The 25,773-nt window shown below is 40.4% G+C and overlaps 1 protein-coding gene across 3 annotated transcripts in view; it reads left to right on the top strand.

Annotated features, from left to right (window-relative positions):
- LOC116052933 (vesicle-fusing ATPase) overlaps positions 1-22,982 on the top strand; it is a 54,767-nt gene extending 31,785 nt beyond the window's left edge. The window contains exons 4-22 of one of the 3 annotated variants that reach the window (XM_031303789.2): positions 2,264-2,363; positions 2,454-2,493; positions 4,385-4,551; positions 4,676-4,783; positions 7,032-7,107; positions 8,444-8,599; positions 9,263-9,462; positions 9,556-9,721; positions 11,730-11,804; positions 13,246-13,433; positions 14,388-14,483; positions 15,411-15,567; positions 16,589-16,722; positions 16,899-17,045; positions 17,790-17,924; positions 18,219-18,332; positions 18,904-18,959; positions 19,303-19,360; positions 22,407-22,982. In XM_031303789.2, coding sequence (XP_031159649.1) covers positions 2,264-2,363; positions 2,454-2,493; positions 4,385-4,551; positions 4,676-4,783; positions 7,032-7,107; positions 8,444-8,599; positions 9,263-9,462; positions 9,556-9,721; positions 11,730-11,804; positions 13,246-13,433; positions 14,388-14,483; positions 15,411-15,567; positions 16,589-16,722; positions 16,899-17,045; positions 17,790-17,924; positions 18,219-18,332; positions 18,904-18,959; positions 19,303-19,333 — 2,146 coding nt within the window. In that variant the 3' untranslated portion in view covers positions 19,334-19,360; positions 22,407-22,982. Of the gene's footprint in view, positions 1-2,263; positions 2,364-2,453; positions 2,494-4,384; positions 4,552-4,675; positions 4,784-7,031; positions 7,108-8,443; positions 8,600-9,262; positions 9,463-9,555; positions 9,722-11,729; positions 11,805-13,245; positions 13,434-14,387; positions 14,484-15,410; positions 15,568-16,588; positions 16,723-16,898; positions 17,046-17,789; positions 17,925-18,218; positions 18,333-18,903; positions 18,960-19,302; positions 19,361-22,406 lie in introns of those variants that run through there. The other 2 variants (XM_031303790.2, XM_035994014.1) reach the window with 2 other exon arrangements.
- Positions 22,983-25,773: the final 2,791 nt, after the last annotated feature.

Here is a 25,773-nt window from a genome sequence, read left to right as displayed (position 1 = left end):
TTTGCTCGTTTGAAAACCATGATGTCTCTTTCTCATGGGCGGGCCAAATTCTCTGGGCGGGCAAAGCAGAGAAAAGGGAGGTAACCTTTCCCCTTATGACATCATAAAGGGAAGATTCCAGATTGGCCCATCTGAGCTTTCATTTTCTCAAAGGCAGAGCAGGATACCCAGGGCTCGGTTTACACCTATCACCATTTCTAGCCACTGGGGGACCGTAGGCAGGCTGGGGGAACTCATATTAATGTTAAAAAACCTCATAAAGTGAAATGTTCATGCCATGGGACTTTTAATAGTTCAAACATAAACTTTAAAAGGCAAAAAAACAATACTGTGGTTATGGTTCCCCAACTTAGTCAGTCGGCAATTTTGAATGGTGCTTACCACTTATCACATTCAGCCATAATTAAAAGTTTGGTTTATTGAAAATTATTAGCCATTTGGGGTTCCTAGCATGTGAAATACCTTTGTGCAACTCTAATAATAATTGTTTATCTCAGTGATTCAAGCAGGAATTTCACTGCCATTTCTGCATTGGCATCATCACAGTTGGCCCAGTAAATGTAGGTGCAAACAGTGCAGCGCACACACACCCTTATTTTCTTTTTAGTATCTGCAGTGTTTGTGCAACTGTGAAATACGATGTCATTGTGTTTTTGCCGCCTTAATCTCGTTGTGTTGAAGCATGTCGCTAATAAAAAATGAATGATGGGATTGAGCTCCTGACAATCCACAGAGGGTTTTGAGGATTGACGACACATGCTCATTGCACCAGCGAATTTACATACTTACATAAGTATTGTTACATAAGTATAAAATAATCAAAAATAAACACACATTTAAAAAGTATAGTCGATCGTGGTGTTACATGCTGACAGATATTATTCATGGCATGAATTTGCACACATTAGTTTCCCACCAAAATGACCTGTTTTCATTTAAAATTAGGTAAACTATTGATTATCCAAAAGAATAAAAGCACACATTATACTTGTTTCAAAGGGGGAGCGACTTGACAGATCTAAAAATAAACATGTTATCTGAGTTTCTTCTACATTTCTACTGCCATGGCAACTGCAGCCTTGTCTTTATCATCCAGTGCCACCAAGCAGCAAAGTTGGTGCCACCAATATGATGCTGTGCATGCTTTTTTAAAGTTAGGAATAGCTCAATATTTCTTTTAGGTTGTGATTATTGGAAATTAAATTTTTCTGGTAATGAGAAAATGCTACCTAAAATGATAGAAACCATCTTTGCATGTTGATCAGAAGGGCGATCCAGTTGTTTTGGCTTCACTTATACAGTCTATGCATCAACCCCTGGGTTCACCCAAATCACTGGTAGTGGCACAAACGTTATGCACTTCTCCCAGGGGATCGAACCGCTCGCCTAAGTTACATAGTGCGAGAACAGGTATTTAAGGCATATACTGGGAATAAACTCATAAACCATTCTCCCTATTACAGTTAGTTAGTTAATTAGTTTTATTTTATTTCTGTGTCATGCCAAACACTTGGCCCATCCCATATGGGATAACAAGACACCACAAACCTATTTAACAGACACCTTCCAGTCGCATATACAAATACATGAGAAATACATGAATACAAAAAAAAAAATGATATACATATATACAGTCATGTGAAAAGATTAGGACACCCATGCTAAAGTTGACTAAAAAGAGGAATAAAAAAATCATCTTTTGCAAATTGATCTTAATGCCTATATTAAAAAAATGAGGAAAAATCCAATCTTTAAGGGCACCAATTTTCTTTGTGAATGAATAATGTATCGTAAATAAATAAATGTTCTTCCTTAAAATACAGGGGGCATAAGTAAGTACACCCCTATGTTAAATTCCCATAGAGGCAGGCAGATTTTTATTTTTAAAGGCCAGTTATTTTGTCATCAGTGATTTTGAAGCAGTTTAAAGTAAAATTGTTTAATGTTGCTGTAAAGAAGATTTTCTAGTAGCCTAGCAACAAGGTAACATAATTCTTTAAAATGAAGGTGTGAAATACCCACTGCAATGATGTCGTGCATTCAACATCAACACTAAAAGGCAGACAAAAACAATAGTAAAATATGGATGAAAGTAAAAGTTGAGGTTAAGGACAATGAAGGACAACTGAAAATAACATATCAGACAGTGGGGAAAAAAGATGAATTGGTTTTACTCATTCCATCAATGACAGTCATATGCTAGCCAAAAAATAAATGATAACATGTACAATAACCAGGGTCCAACTGTCTCCTACCTCTTCAGACATGTGACTGTGAAGACCACGCCCAATCACAAGTTTGTGTTTACAGTGAAGACCCACCACACTGTGTCCCCTGGAAGCATCGCCTTCAGCCTGCCACAGGTACACACACACATGCACTCGCACACACATTGCTCATTTTTATTTGTCGGATCATCTTTCCTTATCTCTCTTTCCTTATTTCTCTTATAGAGGAAATGGGCCGGTCTCTCCATTGGCCAGGAGGTGGAAGGTAAAATATTCTCTATTTGATTGCCGCAAATGATGGTACACAACCATAGACTGTGTAAAATATGGACATAGTCTTGGACCTATAGGTTTCTGCAGTGCCAAAATGAAGCTCAAAGGGGTCAGCTCTTGGCAGTGTCTGGCGACGACTAAACCAAAAATGGCCAAAGACGTTGAGCTTGCAGAGCTGAGGCGGGCTGAATGAAGCTCACCGCCTGTGACGACAGCCACCTGTCACTCGAAGCGGAAAGCCCCAAATTATGCAGAACTTAAAGCCTGAATATAATTAAAAAGGGGTGAGTTATAAAAAGAATTCACCCCCTGCACAGTTTTCATAAAGCGGGAAATTAGCTATAGAGACCAAACCTCTTTAGTTACTCATTTTTGGGTATTGGGTCCTTGATTTCACACTAACGTAGACAAAAGCAGACTTCTCATTTCTAATTGGCCACCATCCAGTTTTCCGGCTAAAATGGTGACTGTCACTGACACTTTATTATAGATCCCATCTGGTTTCTTGGCAAGACCCGCCCTACGAAACAGCCCGATTGGTTGAGGTTATGCATTGACCTTGAATAGTTAAGGTTAGGATAGCCGATTGGTCAGGGGATAGGACCTGAACAAATCAGGTTCCATTGCCTCGTGAGAGCATGGGCGCCTGGCCAATCATAGCAGGCGAATGCTATTGAAGGAAAACTCTCTCAAAGGGCCTTAAATATGCACTTGTGGCTACAATACATGATTGCTTGCTAAAAGAGCAATAAGTTAGCGTCTTCACCAATTAATGGTCCATGAAGAAGAAGACATGTGAATAAAGATGTAGTATTATTCTTGCAGTGTAGAGCTAGTTAGTCCTAGTATTTTAAGTATGATAAGGACAGATGTACACTTCTAATTGTTCTAACATAAACATCTAACATGATCAGTCCTTCCAGAAAAATGCTTGAGTTTTTTTGTGATTGTTGTGGGCAAAAATCCTTGATTATGCGGCACGTTTTCTTAAAAAATGCGATGGAATATGTGGGATATTTATGCAATTTTATGCGATGAAATTGCGGGAACTTGCAAAAATTGCGGGAACTTGCAAAAACTGTGGTTTCATTATGGCTTCATCGCGGGGTTTGCAGCGTTTCGATGATGTTCATGTTGCCTAATTACGTCACTTCATAACGTTCCCGTGGCAACAGGGGAAAATGGCTGCTCTTGTGTGAAGTAAACGCAACATTTTTCAACTTTCTGCTAAGATATATGTGACTTTTTTGCAATGAAAATGCGGGGATTATGAAATCATGCAAGCCCTGCATATTTTGCGCGGAAATCGGCAATTTATGCGGACTTTGGCTGATTATGCATTGAATTATGCGATCACATAATTGCGTTTTTCTGGAAGGACTGGATAATGCTGGCTTAGCTTAGATGCTTTTTTGGTATGTTTTTACTTCTAATATTACAAGAGAAATAGTTTTTTGGATGAAGACCGACTGATGTGACCCACATCCAATTAAGAGCAGGGCAGAGCTGCCAACGTTACCCAGAACTTTGAAAGAATCCAGGACAGCCTTCCGCACAGTGGGGAAAATATTACACACTGTTAGTTGTAATGAGTGATATGCTAACCCATGGCTATTAAAGTAGCATGCTAGGTAACGACTGTAGGCAGTAAGCTAGGTAGCTGGATATGGTAACGATTGTGTTATGTTAGAGCACTCACAATTTAATCCATTCCTTGCACTTTTGCTCTCTTTTTTGTTTTTGAAAAGGCTACAAATCACCCTTATAACACGCTCTAAACTGTCACCGTCCTCCTCTAATACAATCTAATGTTTTCTACTTTATGTAAGATGTTGCATTTATTTACCGTATATGTTTCGATTTGCCCCTGTCTGTCCCCTTAGTGGCCAACTACAACTTTGACAAGTCCAAGCAGTGCATTGGCGCCATGACAATCGAAATAGACTTCCTGCAAAAGAAGAGCACTGACTCCTCCCCCTACGACTCAGACAAGATGGCCGCCGAGTTCATCCAGCAGTTCAACAACCAGGCCTTCTCTGTCACCCAGCAGGTTCATATTCACAAACCTTTAAAATATCCCCCACACATACAAAAAACACAGACGTGGAGGCCCACATACATTTTTGCTCTGCAGGTTGTTTGATCATCCTCTTTTGCTTTTCTCCGTCTCTCAGCTCGTGTTCAGTTTCTGTGACAAGCTGTTTGGTTTGATGGTAAAAGATATCGAGGCCATGGATGCCAGCATCCTCAGAGGAGAAACAGCTTCTGGAAAGAAACAGAAGGTACCTGACCACATTGCAGAGCTTGTGGTGAATGTGGTATGGGATTTATCGTCAAAACCAATGGAGGGAAGAGTTAAACGTGTCACCATTCACAAGCCTTTCTCAAATTAGGCTTTTGTAGAAATGGGTGATCTACCCTGTCCTGTTCAGATAGTGGGTTTGTATATGTATTTTTTAATTGTATAAGCCTTCTATTTTTCAGAAAATCCCAGAGAGGGACAGTTGATCTGCCCCAAGTACACATTTCAGCTCTCTTATCTGTAAACTGGACTAACATACAGTTACCCCTTCATAATTCAGCTTTAATTTATACCTAATAGAGAATCAGCTTGAAATGTAATTGCTTTTGGGAAATGAAATGGTCTGGATATCATCTGGAATCAAGGGGATAGAAGCATTACAGTGGCAAACACTGTCGAGTGGCATATGTTTACCATATTCTGCTGCTGCTTCATGGCTTCTGGTGAATAATTAATTGAAGCGTCATAATGATCCTCATATACACCCACCTCACAGCCGGTCCACTGTAATACAGAGGAGCGCCCCACCCCAAATTTATGCAAATGTATGCATCATACTATATTATTTATTAATGCACCTTAATATGGTGGTCCCTAAGGACAGAATGCATCACCAGCAAAAGCTGCAAACACTGAGGGAAGTGCACTTCAGATCGAAAAATAAAAATACTGAAACACAAAGGTAAAGATTTTTATTATTTATTTTATTTAACCTTCATTTTACAAGGATTATTCCCATATTTTCCCATTTAGCCGTGTTCAGTAATAGAACATGTTCATTCAGTGTTGCTGATTTCAGCGGCCCCTGTGGACAAAAGCGGTAGTGTTTATACGCGTTAGCGTTACGGGGAGGTCATATAGTTGGGATGAATGTTTTTGCTCAGACAGATGATAATTCATTTAGAATAAGAGAATATGTTACAGATGCATCGTTGCATTTCAAGTGTTGCAGACAATAACTTAGCCTACTTTGGATGTCTCGTGAGCTAATCCGAGTAACGTTATCACTGTCACTGTGTCACGAGCCAAAGCATTAAGAGATTGTTGTAGCAACCAACATAACGATAACTTAGATTAATATAAAGCATTTTATGCACAGAAGCTTTACACAAGTAACGTTACAGGGGGACAAAGGAAAAGAGAATAGTAAGCCAACACGAACACGGACTAAAAGGAATAAACCGTCGGCGCTAAATGGAAGGGTGACGTAATTTAATGTCGGCTACTGACGTACAACCACATCACTCTTTGTAAAGTTATTTTATGAATGAAATAGACATATAACATACCTGAGGGCCAATTCGGGGTAGGTTTTGACTCATTTACAATCCCGTTATTGTCTCCATTTGTTAAAAACCTCACCGAGTGTGTGACTCGGATTTCGCCAGTCGTCTACTCTCCCTTTTAGCTTTTAGTTGTTCTTCGTTTAATTTCCTTCTTCTCTGTGATGGCCCTGCCCCAGTATCAGCCATAACTACAACAGATAACTTATATACTTAAATAAAAATACAATTAGGCCTACATAAAGACATCTCCTCCTATCTTTTACCTGCATACTCACTAACACTAACAGGCTTTTCCCGTGTTCAGCCGAAATCTGTGACCCGTCAGATTGTGTGCTCGGTAGCGCCGTCTACCTGCCATAAATCATTTTGTTACTTTGCGGGAAAAATCGGACCTGGGCAGAGGCATTAATAAAAACTATATATAAAAATAGCGTTCTTTTCACCGTTAGTCTCGTTTGCTGTTACAGGCCATTTATGATCATCAGATGGAACATTACAGTTTCAGAAACGGGTAAAAGTTACATATAGTCACTTGAAAGCAAAAGCATTCAGGGAAATGTGCGTCAAAACCAGACATGCTGCAAATAACCAATCATGTATTAGTTTGATTTTGATTTTGTTTTTGTTGCATTCTCACATTTGCAGTACATTTCCTCACTGGTGGTGCTTTTGCTCTTGTACACGTTTTAGCCGTTGGACCCACAGTGCATTTATATTCTTCATGTAAAGGAGAGTCCTCTCAGCTAATCAGGACATGGGGGGGTGGGTGGGGGGAGATATATTTCAGGACCATCAGAAAATCCATGGAAGAGATGGCCTTCTATTAGCCAAAGTGATTAAAAAGAGATCTCTGGGCCATGGAGAACAGAGGGACATCAGTAATAATAGAAATAAATAGATGAATAATTTGATGCTACTGATAATCTCTGTTTTCTCTGACAGATCGACATCGGACTGATGGTGGGCAACAGCCAGGTGATCTTTGAGAAGGCAGAGAGTTCATCCCTCACACTAGTTGGTGCGTTCCTTATTTCCCAAAACTTAATTGACCTCAGGATCAGTTCCCAGTTCCATAAACTACCTTCAGTTGTGCAAAATATTTCCCCTAAGCTCAGGGGTTCAGTTAGAAGCATTGCATACAGATTCTTAGGCTGTCTCCTTGCCTAAGTGTGAAGACTAAGGCATTCACAGTAGTCACTGTCATAATACAGCACATGTGCACTTTTAGTTACCGTGGTTACGCTTCACTCACATAATCATTACTTAACGTTACTTGACAGCATTATTGTCAGTGTTAGTCTTCTCCAAAAATGGACAACAAAGAGAATACAAAAAGAAAAAGAAAGGCAAACTGGACAGAAGACGAGAACGTTGTTCTCCTCTGAGAATATGGAAAGCACATAATCCAAAGTAACGTTGACTTACTTTACTTAACTTGTTTTCAACGGCCGGTTCAAGTTTTAAAGAGATTTTTAAGATAGTCTGCTGGCCAGTGGAGTTTTCCCTGTCCTGAAAAATGGGTCTTGGTATTTTCTTCAATCACCATTCAGCCATTGTCTCATGTTCCACACTTTTTTTCACTCTTAAGAGACTGATATAGCTCCCTTAAAACTTCCAGTGGGAAATGGCAACGCATAGCAACGCATAAGGTAATATTGAAGTTATAAGTAGCTAAGGGCAAACACTGAGAGGTCAGAGGTTTTTTACTTACAGCATCCTAAGGAAATCCTTATGCTGAATTGATGCAACTCATCATTTTCTAAGGCATTCTAACATGAACATTTAAGGACCATTTTTAAGGATTTTAAGGGGCAAAGAGAGTGAAAATATGTCACTAAATCAAGGCGGTAAATAATGTCAGAACTCTTTTTTTTTTATGTATCTCTTAGCATATAAGTGTAACGTGAAGTTGTATTTATAAAAAGCTGAGACATTTCAATGCTGTACAAGCCTCATGGTAAACTCAGGGTGCTGCATGAATGTTATGAGGGCTGTGGAGCCATCATGCAACAGTCTCTTACAGTATCTATTTCCTCCACAGGATGGCAGTAAGAACAAATTATGCATAGATGCATCATCTTCCACAAATCACCTGTCTGCTAAGAATAAGGCCAAGAAAGACTTATAGACCAAACTTGTCTTTTATTTTATGGTTTTTAATTGATTCTTGAGCTGCGGATGGTTTATTTTCAGATATTTTTAACAAATATCTCACTCTATCCTCATAGAGTCAGTTGCTTAAAAATATATATGTATATATATATATATATATATATATATATATATATATATATATATATATATATATATGTGAATTGCTGGCCAAGTAGTTCCCTTATGTCTTTTTTTAACAGGAAAGGCAAAGACCAAGGAGGCACGACAGACAATCATCAACCCAGAATGGAACTTTGAGAAGATGGGAATTGGAGGTCTGGACAAAGAATTCTCCAGCATTTTCCGCAGAGCCTTTGCTTCCAGAGTCTTCCCTCCAGACATTGTGGAGCAGATGGGTGAGAAACCCTTTCTATCCTTACTCTGTTTGGTCACTTTTCATATGTTTTAACCTGCCAGACTGCCCTAGTGTTTGGCTTATTTTTTAGTGCTGAGACTCTATGTCCACCATGCTTTTATTGGCTTATTATGAGACAATTTGTCACTATGTCGCTATTTGTCTCTGTATTTATGAGATTTGAAAGCTCTCTGTCCTTTTTATCACATATATGTTATGCAGGTACTCATTTGCTTTTTTTTTAATTTTTCTGTAAATGAATTGTTTTTTCAACCAACAAGTGAATGTAATTATGGTAGAACACCTCGGTTAGTCACAGGATTAGTCACAGTACAAAAGCAGCTATTTTTTTCTCACACACACAGCAACATACTATTTATTTCTTGGTTTTATGAGTCATTTTATTAATGTGGTTTCTTCTCCCTCTGGCTTCAGGCAATAGACTATTTTATAACATTCATACATCCTTTTCTCCTCCTCCCCTGCCTCCTAACTGCTTTTTTCTCTGACTTCTTTCTTTCTTTCCTACCTCCCTCTTTTGTGATTTCTTTTGGCACTTTTTATTTCCCTCCATCTTTCTTTTGTTCCTTCCATTTTTGTCTTTCCTTTGTCTCTATCTCTTCCCTTTGGCATTTGTCATAACTCCCTTTTCTCCTTGTTCCAGGGTGTAAGCACGTGAAGGGCATCATGCTGTTTGGGCCTCCTGGCTGTGGTAAAACACTGATGGCCAGGCAGATCGGCAAGATGCTCAACGCCCGCGAGCCTAAGGTGGTCAACGGCCCCGAGATCCTTAACAAGTACGTAGGGGAGTCCGAGGCCAACATCCGCAAACTGTTCGCTGATGCAGAGGAAGAGCAGAAGAGGGTGAGAGAGACGCTCAATGTGCTTTATTTATAGGTTAAATAAAAAAAAAATAAAAAACTTAATTCATCATTTTTTAACCCGACCTGTCTCCAGCTGGGAGCCAACAGCGGACTCCATATCATCATCTTTGATGAGCTGGATGCCATCTGCAAACAGAGAGGCACGGGCGCCAGCAGCACGGGCGTGCACGACACCGTGGTCAACCAGCTCCTGTCTAAGATTGACGGCGTGGAGCAACTTAACAACATCCTGGTCATCGGTCAGTAACATCAGAGGGAACTGATTCACAGTATTTATCATCCTCGCCAGCTGTGTGAGACATTATACTGATTGGGGGCCAGGGGCCCGTTTCACCCACGTTTTACCACTCAAATCAATCCACATACATGGGATCGATGCATGAACATGCAAGAGCCCTGTAGAACTCTACAGAACCCCTTCTACACAGTGCTCGCACATTGCTTTTGTGAACTGGGTCCCAGATTGTAAACCTTGCAGTGATATTTATTTTCCGTGCATCTTCACGGTCAAATGACATTTTATAATGATAGAAATGCTGAAACCATCATAAAAGCAGATGAGTAGAGCTCCACAGACATTAGCGAATAAATACCAAAGGAGCATTGTAGCTGTCCTGAAGGCTCTTGGTGGCCCAGCACCTCACTATGTTGGTTTCTTTGTTTAAGTTGTCACCTATCTTCTGAATTTAGGTATGAAAATTGCAAAACCATTAAAATAACTTAATAGCAGAAAACAAATACAGTCTACTGACAGCTTTGGTTCAGAAACAGTGGGCCTAATGTAAGAACATTTTTCTATTCTAATCTTAAGCCTCTCTTACTATTTCTTCTGGGGAGGTTTGTTCGTATCAGGTCAGATTCACCAAACTCTAAACTGCACCAACTTGTTGATGAGTCGGTGTGCACTCATGAGATTTGATCATTTGCATAATCCACGCCCCTAATATTGTTACACAAGGCTGCCTTTTCTGCCCCATTTGTGGACAGTTTTTATTTACAGTTAAATTAGAGGAGACAAAAAATTCACAATAAAAATATGCCATTTACGCATCTTTAGAGCAGCGCCATACTGTGAAAGAAATAAAGAGTGAAAAGTTTGACATGAAGTGATATACTGGACATTCCTCGTTCGTGCAATTTAGGAACAAATCAGTTTTTACTAGTGATTCTTGAGCCCCGCTGTCAGCTTTACAGAGTCTGACCATATTCCTGCCAGTACTGTTTCCTTTCTTTTATTTGCAGATTGTTTTTTTTTTGTTTTTTTAAATAATGGCAGTGACGAAAACCCTTTGTCTCTAAAATGTGCAATATTTAGATTTTCAGCTAAGTATGATCAAAAAGTTAGGGTATACATATGAAATGATATCAAGACAATTTATGTAAATACATGGTGTATATTTACTCCACATAACATCAGTCTTGTGTTATTGTATGCATCTGCACAGACGTCACTGTGACAGATTCCTCTAAATGAATGTCATACAGTCTTACGAGGGCACCGGAGAGCGCAGACCTCTGCCAAGGCTGTGCCCTATCTCGCAATGTTAACGGAAGTGAAAAATAATAAGTGTATCTGCCCCGTGATTCAGATCCGCTCCAGAATTTAATGGGTTCATCCATTGCCCATGCTACACTTCCACTAATGGTGTTTTTCCATTACATGGTACCTGCTCGACTCGCCTCGACTCTACTCACCTGATACTAGCTAACAGGTACTTTTTCTGGTGTCACCTCCGACGAGGTTCCAAGCGAGCTCAGGCGATACCAAAAGGTGACGTGAAAACCTGCAGACTGCTGATTGGTGGGAGAGAATCGTCACTAATGACTGCCTCAACGTTGCTAGCGACAGACGGGGGTGTCCTGAACAAACCCGCCATTTTGTAATAGTTTAGCCAGCGGTGTTTTGTGTGTGTGTCGCGTTAGGTCACTGCAGTTTCCTATGACGACCAGCCACGCTCGCCTCACGCATGAGGCAGTACTAAATCTGCAATGGAAAACTGAGGACGGGGCACCGCAGCCAAGTCGAGCCGAACCGAGCAGAGCTGGTGCTAGCAGTGGGTAAGCGCCAAGAGTGTCAAGACAATCGGCCCAGAAGTTTCTCCGTAATCCTGCTGACAGACAAACCAACAAACAGAAATGAAACATAACCTCCTTGGCTGAGTTTTTTTTTTATCAGCATCAGTTCCATAAGTCTGCCCTCCTTCCTGCCTTCTTTCAATGTCTGTCTTTTTTTCTCTTTCTCTCCAGGTATGACCAACCGGCCTGACCTGATAGATGATGCCCTGATGAGGCCTGGCAGGTTTGAGGTCAAGATGGAAATTAGTGAGTGCTATAGGACCTTTTCTCTTTCTCTGTTCAACTCCATGTCTTTTTCTTTAGAAACAACTCTGATTGAAATTATACTTCGAGTCAGTGTCCATTTCCATGACTTCAAAATGCTGGCCATTTTCCTCGCCACATTTCCAGCTTTATTATTGCGTATATGGTAATGAGATGGGTGTGTCCATGCACAATATGTGCAGGGTGTGTTTGTGTGTGTAACATAAGTCGTGCCATCGAGAGGACTGTCTGGCTAGCTAGCGTAATTGACAGTATTGTTACTGTAGTTAAACACACTGAGCACCAACCTTTTCAGCTAGCTACGTTGCTTAGGCTTTCATCATAAAACTACACCAGCCAATACAGATAATGCCTTCTATTTTTTTAGGTATTTCTCACAGCTGGTAAGATTATTTTTTGATGTATTTAGTCATATTTTGTATTTGTTTTTTTATGTTGTGCAAGTTCACATGGGAGCGTATCCATGTTCCCAGGGTTCTATGTTCCCAAGGACCTATGTTCAGGGACCTATGTTCCCAGGGTGCTATGTTCCCAGGGCACTATTTTCCCAGGAACTAATGTTCCCAGGGTGCTATGTTCCCAGGGACCAATGTTCCCAGGGTGCTATGTTCCCAGGGATCTATGTTCCCAGGGTGCTATGTTCCCAGGAACCAATGTTCCCAGGGTGCTATGTTCCCAGGGACCAATGTTACCAGGGTACTATGTTCCCAGGGTGCTATGTTCCCAGGGATCTATGTTCCCAGGGTGCTATGTTCCCAGGGTGCTATGTTCCCAGGGATCTATGTTCCCAGGGTTCTATGTTCCCAGGGTGCTATGTTCCCAGGGATCTATGTTCCCAGGCTGCTATGTTCCCAGGGTGCTATGTTCCCAGGGATCTATGTTCCCAGGGTGCTATGTTCCCAGGGATCTATGTTCCCAGGGTGCTATGTTCCCAGGGTGCTATGTTCCCAGGGATCTATGTTCCCAGGGTGCTATGTTCCCAGGGATCTATGTTCCCAGGGTGCTATGTTCCTAGGGTCCTATGTTCCCAGGGACCAATGTTCCCAGGGTGCTATGTTCGCAGGAACCTATGTTCCCCAGCTCAATATCCTCTTAATATTACACAAGGAGGAGACCCTTTAAAGGGTTTGAAGTTATTCTACAGGTAAAAGCATACTGATGTTATACTAAACCTATGCCCTCATATTTGCATGAAAGACTGTATTCTGGACTTTAGACATTGATATCTCCACAGTAGCTGAACGGATTTTTACTGTCCTTGTCCCTCCGTTGTTCCCTCACTCCTTCCATTCTTTCAACACAACCCCAACTTCTCTCCCCTTGACCTCTCACCACTCACTTTTTTCCTTTCCATACCCCCGGTCCATCTTTTCTCTCCACCCATCTTCCTCTGTCCCTCGCTGCTTCGTCATCTCACCTCCAGGTCTGCCTGATGAGAAGGGCCGTGTCCAGATCCTGACCATCCACACCAACAAGATGCGAAGCTTCAACCTGCTCGCTCCCGATGTCGACATCAAGGAACTGGCAGCCGAAACTAAGAACTACAGCGGTGCCGAGCTGGAGGGGCTGGTCAGGGCTGCTCAGTCCACCGCCATGAACCGACACATCAAGGTCCCTTTGCACTTTCAAATACATAAAGTGTGCCAAATACAATGTGTCCACTGATTTTTTTTTATGATTTATGACATAAAATAACGTGTTGAAAACCACAGTCAGTGTGGTCTTTAAGATGATATTGTAATAACAGCTCGCACAGCCAATAGGGGTTAGCAGATTAGCATGCAAGCAGATTAGCATGCAAGTAGATTAGCTTGCTAGCGGTAATGCTAGCTCAGCTACCCCCCAACGTTCAAGTGACCCTCGCCTTCCAGCTCATAGCGGTCTGCGGGTAAACTGATTGACTTACTCTAGGGCAACATTAAACTTACTCTTTACATCACTCAAAGCATTACGGCAACCACAATGGTAAGATTTGATAACATATCAATTCCACCAAAAAAAAAAACAAAGATTTTTGTTGGTGGGAAAGTCCATTCTTGACCTTAGGAATAGTCATTTGACAAAATAACTACAAGTCAAGGAGTACTTACTTGCTTTCTCTGGGGCTTTCACCCACATATCGCAGGGAAGTAGAAGTGGTTTGGTAGCCATTGAGTACACGTCAACTGAACAGACAATATGACAAACAAATAAATAAAAAGAAAGCTGATAAGTGGACCTTGAGTTAAAAAGAAGTTCCAAAAATACTGGTTCCCACGTATTCCATGCTTTTGTTAGACTCCTGCCTCCTAAATGCCCACGTTTTATAAAATGACATGAGATCAGGTTTATTTTTTCAGACTTTGAAGCTCTTCCCTTCTGAGCCACAGAAGACATTATCAAAGTGTTTTAAGTAATTTAGCAAGAAAAGGCATTCAAAAAAGACGTCATAGTCAACTAAAAGCAAAACAACGATTAGTCAACTAATCAGCCCTAAGGGTGCAGCCCTATTTCTGAGTCATACTCAGAGCGGCCCTTAAATCTGACATTGTTTTGATGTAATTGCATGTGTATATTCTTTTTCAGGCCACATCTACAGTGGAAGTGGACATGGAGAGAGCAGAGAAGCTGCAGGTCACCAGGAGTGACTTCATGGGATCCCTCAACAACGACATAAAACCTGTATGTATCAGGTCTTTCCAGAGTTTAAGGGTATTTTCACACATGAAAGTCCGAACCAAGGTCCGGACCAAGGTTCATGTTTTTGTTACATTGTAACATTTGATCCGGTAAGTTTTGGTTTCACACTGCAGTTATGCAAGCGCACTAAAGATCTAAATGTGACAAAACTACGTCCTGTCGTCATCACATACGTGAGCTGCGTCTCCAGATACTTATAATTGATTGGTTTGTAGACGGGCTTCCTCGTCCTCTCGTCTCCTCTCTCTGTGTCGGAGTTTTTTCAGCTGACTGCTGCTCCCCCCTACTGCCGCGGCTCTTTTTTTTTTGTTGTGATGTTGAGAAGCGAGACACGGAAACTTTCTTTCTGGAGAATTTATTCAGAGACAAACGGAAACCTACACTGTACATTTACTACCACTTAACAAATAAACTATAGTATTATATATATATATATATTATCTGCTCTGATAGCCGACAGCTGTCTGCTCTGAGCGCATTCACCGTTACTCTCTCATGTAGCCTACACACTAAGCACCGAGCTATTCCTTAAAGGAGCTTCCCTGGTCTTGTAACACAAGGAGAGTCTGCCAGAGCTCCTTGTATTTGGTCCGAAAGTCCGAACCATCCAAAAAATGCTTTCACACTATAAACAAACCGGACCATGGTTCAGTTTGGTCCGGACCGAGACCACCTCTTTTGGTCGGACCAAAATTTGGTCTTTTGATCCGGACCGTGGTCCGGGGGAGGTTTCACACCTCCACACTAATTTTGGTTCGGATCAAACTGAAAAGTCCGAAAGTCCGGACCAAATGAGGTATGTGTGAAAACGCCCTAAGTCTCTGACTGCAGAATGCAGTTTAATCATGTAATATTAAAAGGCAGAACACAGTTCCTAACACTTCCTACGTGTTTTTTTTTTTTATCCAGGCGTTTGGTACAAACCAGGAGGATTACTCCAACTACATCATGAACGGCATTATCAAATGGGGTGACCCAGTCACTCACGTCCTGGATGATGGAGAGCTGCTGATACAGCAGACCAAGAACAGTGATCGCACACCACTGGTGGCTGTGCTATTGGAGGGTAAGAAACCACAAACATGCACACATATACAGTAAATGGCATCACACACACTAAAACATACACTAAATTCGTGTTTAGTCAAATAAAAGATGTTATTAAATCAATTCTGTTTTTAACAGTTTTGCCAAAAATGCTATTATCTGACTTTCTATAAGATTAAATCCAGTATCCTGATACTACGGATCAATAAGATCATGCAAAGATTTACACTATTCAGAAAGGGAACAATAGCGTATGAGGCTCGAGCCTCATGAATCATTTCAAATGCTTGTCTCTGAGTCTGACTGGTATTAAACACAGAAAGTAGCCGTCTGAAACGGGCATGCTTACCTTTCACGGCAGCTGGATTCTCGCGATATCACGGGATCTCGCCGGAAACGCGGGATCACATATTACACGAAAATCCATTTTGTCAGGCTTCAAGTAATGCGTTTGTGTCCAAACGCCCAGCCTTTCAACCAATCAGCGTCCTGTGCGGAGCTACTGGCAGCTACGGGCGCGGTTTAGACAGTTTAGTTACAGGGAATATTCGGGTTTAGGCGTGTGTGATGGCTGCGACTGTTGGTGGTTCAAAACAACAATGGTTGACGTGATAGGCAGATTATTTATCTAATCACCTGCCAGATGATTTCCAAACAGTTTTCGATGACGGCTTTTCAGATAGTTCTGTGTTAACAAACCCATCTGGCGCATCAGGCTAGGGTCAGGCAACTTTCCCTGATATACGTACGTTGTTTTGCGAGTGTACTCATTTCCCCAAATCTCTACAGCGGATGTGGCGAGTGCAAAGTTAGCACGACCCATAGAGTCACAAAAAACATCTTTATGGGAAATACCCCAGGTTGAAATAAAGCAGTTTTCCTTTCAGTAAAATGTATTCAAATAGAGAAAACGATTATTTGCTCTAAATGACTCAAACGACACCCCAGCTTTCACCCCACTGAATAGCTACACAAATACAAACACATGCTAGTGCAGTAAATTGCATCCCCTCCTCTCCTCTCAACCCACACACACCCAGGCCCACCCCACTGTGGAAAGACGGCCCTGGCAGCTAAGATTGCAGAGGACTCGCAGTTCCCCTTCATTAAGATCTGCTCTCCAGAAAAGATGATTGGATACTCAGAGATCGCCAAGTGCCAGGCAATCAAGAAGGTAAGTGCAGCGTGTTTATCCCTTGTAGAATGTCAGCAAACAAGGAGACATTTGCATTTAATAGCCTTAGGCTTATAGAACTAATGTCCCTGGCTTTTATTGTCTTTCCTTTGTTCATTTCTTCAATCATTTGTCCCTCCCTCCTCCCTCCTCCCTCCTCCCTCCCTCTGTTTCAGGTCTTTGATGATGCTTGTAAGTCACAGCTCAGCTGTGTGGTGGTGGACGACATTGAGCGTCTGCTGGACTACGTCCCCATCGGGCCTCGTTTCTCCAACCTGGTACTTCAGGCTCTGCTGGTGCTGCTGAAGAGAGCTCCGCCAAAGGTCAGAGTTCATCTGCAACTTGTATACACATTGTTACTCTGGCTACATGTGTATATATTATACATTTGGCCAACAAATCACACGAAAAGACCCAAACCAAGTATTGTGTGTGTATCCAAAGCATGATGTATATTCTTCCTCTGTTCCACAGAGCTCCATTATTCTCCAAAAACTATTAAAAACACATCAGTGAGCCACACTGTTGCACTGGATGACATGTTACTTCATTACAATGAACTCACTGTAGTTTATGTTGACTCAGGGGGGCGCAGTATTTGTTCAAGGCAAAATATATATCAAACCATTCTAAATTAAGTATTGTGGTGCCTCAGGACGTCCCATCTTACAAATTGTATCCTACAGACTTAAGAAAAAAAATCTTTGTTTGGTACAGATCCTCGCAAAAAAAAAATCACGCTCTATTTATTTTAATTCATTTAAATTTTAATATCTGTCAATGAAAATGAGAATAATGATACAGAAATGATCATTTCCTCCAATATCATGAATCATATCGTAATTGCAATATCATTCAAAATAATCGCAATTAGATATTTTCCTCATATTGTTGTTATTGTATAACCATGACCCATATAAATCTGCTGAAATTAAAATCTGAACTGTGCCTCTGGTTGTAGCTGTCGAAGCTCACAAGGTTTTACGTGTGTAAGCTTGGGAATGTCATTTGCCACGCGGTGTGATTAACAAAGCGCAACGCAAATTGTTTATTCTTTTTTCCTGCAGGGTCGGAAGCTGCTCATCATCGGCACCACCAGCAGGAAGGACGTGCTGCAGGAGATGGAGATGTTGGACGCCTTCAGCACCACCATCCACATCCCCAACATCTCCACTGGGGAGCAGCTAGTCGATGCTTTAGAGGTATTCACACACACACGCACACACACAAGCACACGCGCACCCATACACACAAGGACACACAGATGAATGTGGTGCATTATAAATACCCATCCCCCATTCTCTCATTAGTGTATGTGAGAAGAAAAAGAAAAAAAAAAACTACATTCACTAAAGGTACTGAACAAATGTAAGTGTCTTAAACGTTATTAAAAGGATGTTTCACCGGCGGTCCTTCTTTATTTAGCTGTTCGTTTGGAGGTTTCAAAGGTAGTATTGGAAATCGCCACCTTTCTAATGTCTTTGTTGTCTTTTTAGCTGCTGGGGAGCTTCACCGATAAAGAGCGGGCCAACATCGCCCATCAGCTCAAAGGGAAGCGAGTCTGGATCGGCATCAAGAAGCTCCTCGTGCTCATCGAGATGTCGCTGCAGGTACGGGAGACTCACCGATGCAGTGGAGCAGCTCTCAAAGCACCATGCATAAGTGATGTGATGTGTAAGATGTTAGACAGCAGTCTACATCGAAAACCAACTTACAGCCCTGCCAAGAAATACTCTGGCACATAAACCCCTATAAAACCAATGTTTTTACAGATTAAAAAATAGATAGTGAGCTTTAGAGGCGCTGGTAGGCGGACTTTGTAACCCTAAGACAGAGCCAGGTTAGCTGTTTCCCCTTGTTTTGCTCTTTGTGCTAAGCTAAGCTAACTGACTGCTAATGGTAGGTATACTATATTTACCAGACAAATGTGAAAGTGGTATAGTGGTGTTTTCTCATCTAAGTCTTGGCAAGAAAGTGAATAAGCCTAGTTCTGTTAAAAGTCTATTGGTACTATTCCTTTAAGATTAGTGAAGCTACTGTTTGTGCTCAAGTGGCCCAGCTGTGGTGGCTGGGAGATTTCTGACGTGAGCCATATTGACTTTTGCTGATGGTTTGTTTCTACTGTCAACAGAGTGTTCAATCTCTCTCCCTCTGCTCTCTCCCTTCTTTTACTGTCTCCAGATGGACCAGGAGTACAGAGTGACCAAGTTCCTGTCTCTGCTCAGAGACGAGGGGGCGTGAGTACAACCGCTCTTCGCCAATCACAACCCTTTTCATTGCCTGTCATCAGCTTCCATCGACTTAAACCCTCTTCTTTTATCCTCATCTTCATCCATTTCCGTTTCTCCCGCTATTACCCCTACCCGTGTTTTCTTTAGACTGTTATGTGTACATTCATTGTTGTTATTCCCATAAACATCGTTGACAGAATGTACTTTGAACACAGCTCAGTAATGTCACACCAGAATACATTGATTTTAAAGATCTTGCATTTCCCACACTGCACACAGAGCAATCCTAACAGTGCAGAAAAAGGGCTAACAACCAGTCTCCTTAACGGCTTTATTTTGCAATCACCAGGTTGAACGAAGGCGATCAAATCCGAATTTAAGCTGTCGGTCGCTCTTGCTGTGCACTGGTAAGATCAACAGGAAAGCGATGAGACTAGCGGCTGAAGGTTAGGAGTAGCTTGTCAGTTAGCTATTAGATTAGCATTTTAACCTTTATTTTCTTACTGCTCTAGGATTTTGATTGCAGAAGCAGCTTCAGGTAACTGTTTTAAGTGGTGTTTTAGGGTCTTATCACACCTGAAAGTCCAAACCAAGGTCCCGACCGAGGTTCATGTTTTCTTTACATTGTATACATTTCATCTGTTTAGTTCTGGTTTCACACTGCAGTTATGAAAGCGCACTAAAGAACTGTACATCACATAACCATGTCCCGTCGCCATCACATACGTGAGCCGCGTCTCCCGATAACTTGTAACTGATTGGTTTGTAGACAGGCCTCCCCGTCCTCTCGTATCCTCTCTCTGTGTCGGAGTTTTTGTGAGTTTTTTTTCCAGGCGACTGCTGCTCTCCCCGTGCCACCGCGGCTCTTTTTGTTTTGTTGCGTTGTTGAGAAGCAAGACACGGGAACTTTTCTTGGATTTCATTTATTCAGAGACAAACTGAAACCTACAGCTGCTCTGAGCACATTCACCGTCACTCTCATGTAGGCTACAAACCGAGCACTGAGCTGTTCCTGAAATTTTACACCTGTAATTTTGTGTTCGGATCAAACTGAAAAGTCCGAAAATCTGGACCAAACGAAGGAGGTGTGAAAGGCCCCTTAGTGTGTACAGTACATTTTACATGTAAAACATTTTGCACTGAGGGTAAAAATGTTCGGTAACACTTTACTTAAAGGTATCTACATAAGAGTGACATGACACTGTCATGACACATGAACTCTAACCCTCACTTGTCATGACAGAAACCGAATGACACTTAATAACAGAAGCGTTATGTCATAAACGTTTATGACTTGTTCATAAACGTTTATGACACGTTCATGACAGTGTCATGTCACTCTTATGTAGATACCGTCAAGTAAAGTGTAACCAAATGTTCTCATTTCTGAATGTCAGGCGAGACTATGTACAGTAACTTTGGACACAGGTGACATGTACATGATAATGGTAAATACTCAGAGAGCAGAGTCAGCAAATTAACTCCGTAATATCAGTTACACAGCAGTATCTACCTACATTTTGCTAACATTAGCTAATGTTAGCCACCATAGGCTACTGGTCATATATCAGACTGAGAAAGGTTGTACACTAAAATGCTTGAGGTTATTGGAGTACCAGTTCTTATGCATTCGATTTGTATTTTGTAAGAAAAAGTATGTTAAGTTAAACGACCCCTTTGCCACTCCATCTTTACATTTCTTTCATTAGCAAAATGGATTTTTACATGGACATGTGAACACCCAGTGTATCTTACATAAGTCTGCCCCCTACAGTTTATCATTCTTATTTCTTAACAAGAAATGTATTGGATTTATGTAACATGACATTCCAAATGTCATGCAAGCATTGCATTTTTTACTCCCCCTTCATCTTTATTTTACAGTTTCAATTTTAGGACTCATTTGTATTCATTTCTGAACATGAATGATTCTTTAGAGTGTTAAGATTTTTGAGCATTTCTTTGGCTTTTATGATATTGAATATAAGTTTCAATCCTGCTTCTTAAAGTACAGATTTAAGGAGTCGGTTGTACCAGCTCTTCGTAAGTCAAAACTTGGCGTAGTTATTAGTGTTCACTAGATAATGCATGACTTAATTAAAATGGCTTGCACCACACATACCACACGCAATAACACAAGTTCTTTTGTAGAGATTAGTTCTCACTAAATATTTACATCCAGTAACTGCCAAGAATTAATATGAAATATAGTCGACATATCTGACCTGACACTCAAAATGCTACTTAAAAAGGGTTTAAACTGGAAGAGTTGCAAAGAAACTGTACTTAAAGTTACAAAACATGCTAAATAGCTAAAAGAAAAAAATAATATATATATATACAGGGCTTTAAATTGACACCCGCCAAATGCTGGTAAATATTAACTTTAGCGGGTAACATTGTAAGGTTACTAGCCAATTTGGCCAGTGATGAATGTAGTGAATAACACTGCGTCTGTTTTAAATCGGCAGGCTGCAGAAGACTTTAATGGATATCTGCCATCAACCCAAATAAAAACTATTCAAAGAAACACAGATGCTTAAATATTTTCTCATAATCTGGTTTATTTTCTTTGGAAAAAATGTGTCTAGTGGAAAATCTGATTGGCTGGTACCTTTAAAAATGTACTAGCCATGTTGGCTGGTGATCAAAAAAGTTAATTTAAAGCCATATATATATATATATATATATATATATAATTTCCCACTCATTTGAAACTGCATAAATGCTACAAACTCTCAAACCCATTTTTCTGAAAGCTCCGATATATTCGACTTGGGGCTTAAAAATATGGGTAGTGCCTTAAAAATAGCGCTGCTCATGTCAGCTACAGTCTGTCGTTTAATGTAATTAAACTCATATTAATATCAATGGGGATCTTTCCCATGTCTGCAATTCATATGACATTTTAAAGTGTTGAGGAAAATGCGATTTAAATAAACAATGAAAGATAGCTAGAGGTTTCTAAGAACTTAGCAAGGACTTTACACACAAACGCGTGTAGTAGTAGTGATTTTACAAATAGCTGTTGCAACCCTAACCTGGTCGCCCCTGGCGGAAATCCCAGAGTAGACGGCTGGAGTGACAGCCTGCGGGGCTACAATCCAATCTTTTAAGACTAGTTTTGGATGGCATGTTGGAGAATTGAGGCTTGCCATGGTGTTTTGGCAATATAACAAAATTTATTAAACCTTCCATACACAGAATAAAGAGTGCAGTAGTCTCAATCAGTGAGTAATGGTGTTACATTGTGGCTCTCTTCTTGTTTTATAGCCAGTTAAATCCTGCTCGTGGTTTTTTATTTTACTCAAGACACCGCCCAGCGTTGTGCTGGTGTTGTGTGAGTACACTGGAGTTTGTTGAGCGGCCCCTCTTAAAAAGGGAGCCCTTGGGGGGGGGGGAGTAACGCAACACAAAATTGATATAACGTCTTCTGCTTTTTCCTCATTCTAGTGATCGCAGCTTCTATGAGTAGAGGGGGTGGAGGATTGAAGCAAGCATCGGGCCACCAACAAGCCGCCCGTTGGACAAAATGAGGAAGAGGAAGAAAAGTTCTCCCTTTTGTCCACCCGCCCAGTGATCCATGCGTCCGTCTATCTACTTAAATTCACACCTGGTCAAAGAGAGGAACACACAAGTCCTCTTTATCTCAGCATGTTTCTGTAGTCAATATCACTGTTTACTTCATTGACATATCACAGGAAAGTACTGGAAGTCGTACTGTTGAAAAAAATCTGTTATCTGTAAAGAAATCGCAATAGATGATTGTAAAAAAATGTTTGGTTTTGTGCATTGTGCGTAAAAACAACCCAAAAAAAAGAAGCCATGTATGTTTTCAGCTATAGTATTTGTTGTATTGGTTGCATATCCCTCGTCCTGCTGAAGATAGTTATTGTTAGTACCATATGTATCCTCACAAACACAAGCGGAATCAAAAGAATGAATCCAAAACTGACTGACTGACAAGCTATTGGAATATTTAAGACTTGAATCTATGACCTGCTTTTAGTGAATATGTAGTGGCTGTTCCATGTGTAAATGTAAACCCTTTAAATATACAGTATGTAACTTGTTGATGTTCTGTACATAGTATATATAGACAAAATGCAGTATGACAAGAATTTAAATGATCGGTCTCAAGTCTATTTCGTACTCTATCAGTATGATTCTTCCTCCCGATTGCTCCAGAGATGTTGACTTTACCAGGTTACTGTAATAGTGAAAGTAAATGTTAGATTGTTGGCCTGTCTGTCCATGTTGCTTACAGTACAGTTCGGTCTAGCAATTGTAGCGACGGCATCATCAGTGTTAAACTTTAAAAAAAAAAAAAGAAAATATGTTCTACACTTTTAACATTGCCTCAGAAACCTTTAGTACTTATCTCAGCGGGTCTTCGTGGGAACTCAAAGATAGTGTCCGCTCGTGTGCATGTGTGGGGAAGTTAACGCTGCATGTGCCCAGTGTGTCAGAGAGCGTGTGTGTATGAGTGTGTGGTGGCAGAACGTGCTTTTGAATGTGAGCATGTGTGTGTGTTTTAGTGTGTGTGTGTGTGTGTGTGTGTGTGTGTGTGTGTGTGTGCACTTTTAAATCCAGGTTTAGACAGCCAGTGGGTAATTTGTGGAGTTTTTCTCATGTCATGTGTTCAGTGCTTATTGTCCAAAGTTCTTATTTTGTTCTGACCATTAACGTGTGTGTGTGTGTGTGTGTGTGTGTGTGTGTGTGTGTGTGTGTGTGTGTGTGTGTGTGTGTGTGTGTGTAAATATACATCAACATGCAGATGTATTATTGCAATAAAAAGCACAGATGCACAGGAAAAAGAAACTTCCAGCTGCTTCTTTGGTCTTATTCATTCCTTGATGATGGTGGAGGGCAGGGTACTGGACTTTGATACCTTTTAAGCACCGGCCGGATTACCTCCATAGTATCGAGTATCGAAGATTCCCTAATCATTAAATACCAAATTCAAGACAAGTCCGAGACAAAAAAAAAGCATCTTGAGTCCGGACTCAAGTACTTAAGCCCTGTTACGCACAGAGTGGCTCACACACGTGTTGTATTCTGAGAGGCTTGACTACCTTGTGCGTCACATAGGTGTAAAATAGCTGAATAATAAAAAGATTTGTGTAATGTCATTTTTTTTTTGTTTAAATGGATTTTATAAAAAAGTTTTGTTGAGGAACCGGTATCAAAGTCACGGTATTGGTATAATACATTTTATTTGAGGGCGCCTTTCAGGACACCAAAGGTCGCCTTACAATTCAGAAAAACAATATTCACACAGCTAAAAATAACGATAGATATGTACAGCAGACCGATAGATGAAAATATTGACTCAAGTTTAATAATTTACTCAAGTACAATGTTTAGGTACTCAAACTTTTTTGGAGTATTCTTATTTTATGCTACTTTATACTATATTTTAGAGAGAAATGTTCTTTTTACTGCACTACATTTATCTGATAGCCATAGTTATTGGCGACTTTGCATATTCAGGCTGTGCGTACAAATACGCTCAATTTGCAAATTAATTGTATGTTGCTGAAGATTAGCCAGCAGTATATAAAGTGGTAAAATATAGCTTCAACAGCTGCAACATAAAAACGCTGCAACACAGTAATCAGTTGATATAATCTTAAAATATTATTAAATAATCATTGGAGTGAGACCACTGCATAATAATGAGTACTTTCTTTTACTTTTGCTATTTTGAAGTGCATTTAGTAGTAATGTAATGTAGTTTTACTGAAGATTTTGAATGCAGGACTTCTACTTGTAACAGTGTATTTTTTTGACATTGTAGTATTGTTATTCAACATGACATTACACACACTGAGTAATACAAAAGTTATTTCCACGGTTCTGTCTTAGTGGTGAATAAAGATCCTTTACTGAAGTAAAAGTCGCAGTACTCCATTACAAGTAAAAGGCCTGCCTTCCAAACTGTACTTCAGTAAAAGTATGTAAGTATTATCACTGACATGTTCTTAAAATGTAAAAAGTAAAAGTACCAGTGATGATTATTACTGATGCTTTTACATGTTGGAGTTGTTCGACATGGAGCTGATTCTAGCTATTTTATATACTGATATGAATTGACTGTACAATGCATGACATTTTATATGCTCAGTTAAAGGTATTTAAAATCTTTTTCTGCAACGTAACTATAGTTTTCAGATAAATGTAGCGGGGTTACAAGTACAGTATTTCACGTAGACACGTAGAATGAAATTAAAATGCTTAAGTTAAGTGAAATTGTCAAATTTGACCTGTTTTCAAAGTTTTTACATCAGAAATTTGAGTTTTTTTCAAGCAAATTGCCCAAACATAACATGGGTTGTTCAATACAATGCTCTTCTCAAGTAAAATTAAGGATCAGATCACTACTTTCATAGAATTTGGGGTGTTTTATTAAATGTTATAGCATTTAAAAAAAAACAACAATGAAATGGTTTCTGTGGGCAGCTGTGGCTCAGGTGGTAGAGCGGTTGTCTGCCAATCAGAAGGTCAGTGGTTCGATCCCTTGCCCATCCCATCGGAGTGTGAATGTTTGTCTGATGAGCAGGTGGCACCTTGTACAGCCGCCTTAGCCAGCAGCAGTGTGTGGATGGTTCCTGTACTATTTAAAATAATTTCAGCTTTTTTTAACTAAAAAAAAGACGTATCATTTCAAAATTCATAATAATTAATTATTTGTAAAAATTAGTGGCAATAAGTTGATGATAGTGGTGAATCCGGTGGTAGTGAAAAAAAGCGCAGAAAAAAAGCAACAGAAACCTCAGAAAAAAAGTCAAAAACCTCCAGAAAAAAAAGGGTTAACCCA

This window comes from Sander lucioperca, chromosome 17 (assembly GCF_008315115.2).
Source record: "Sander lucioperca isolate FBNREF2018 chromosome 17, SLUC_FBN_1.2, whole genome shotgun sequence".
In the NCBI taxonomy this organism is placed as follows: Eukaryota; Metazoa; Chordata; class Actinopteri; order Perciformes; family Percidae; genus Sander; species Sander lucioperca.
This window is presented reverse-complemented; position numbering and strand designations above follow the sequence as displayed.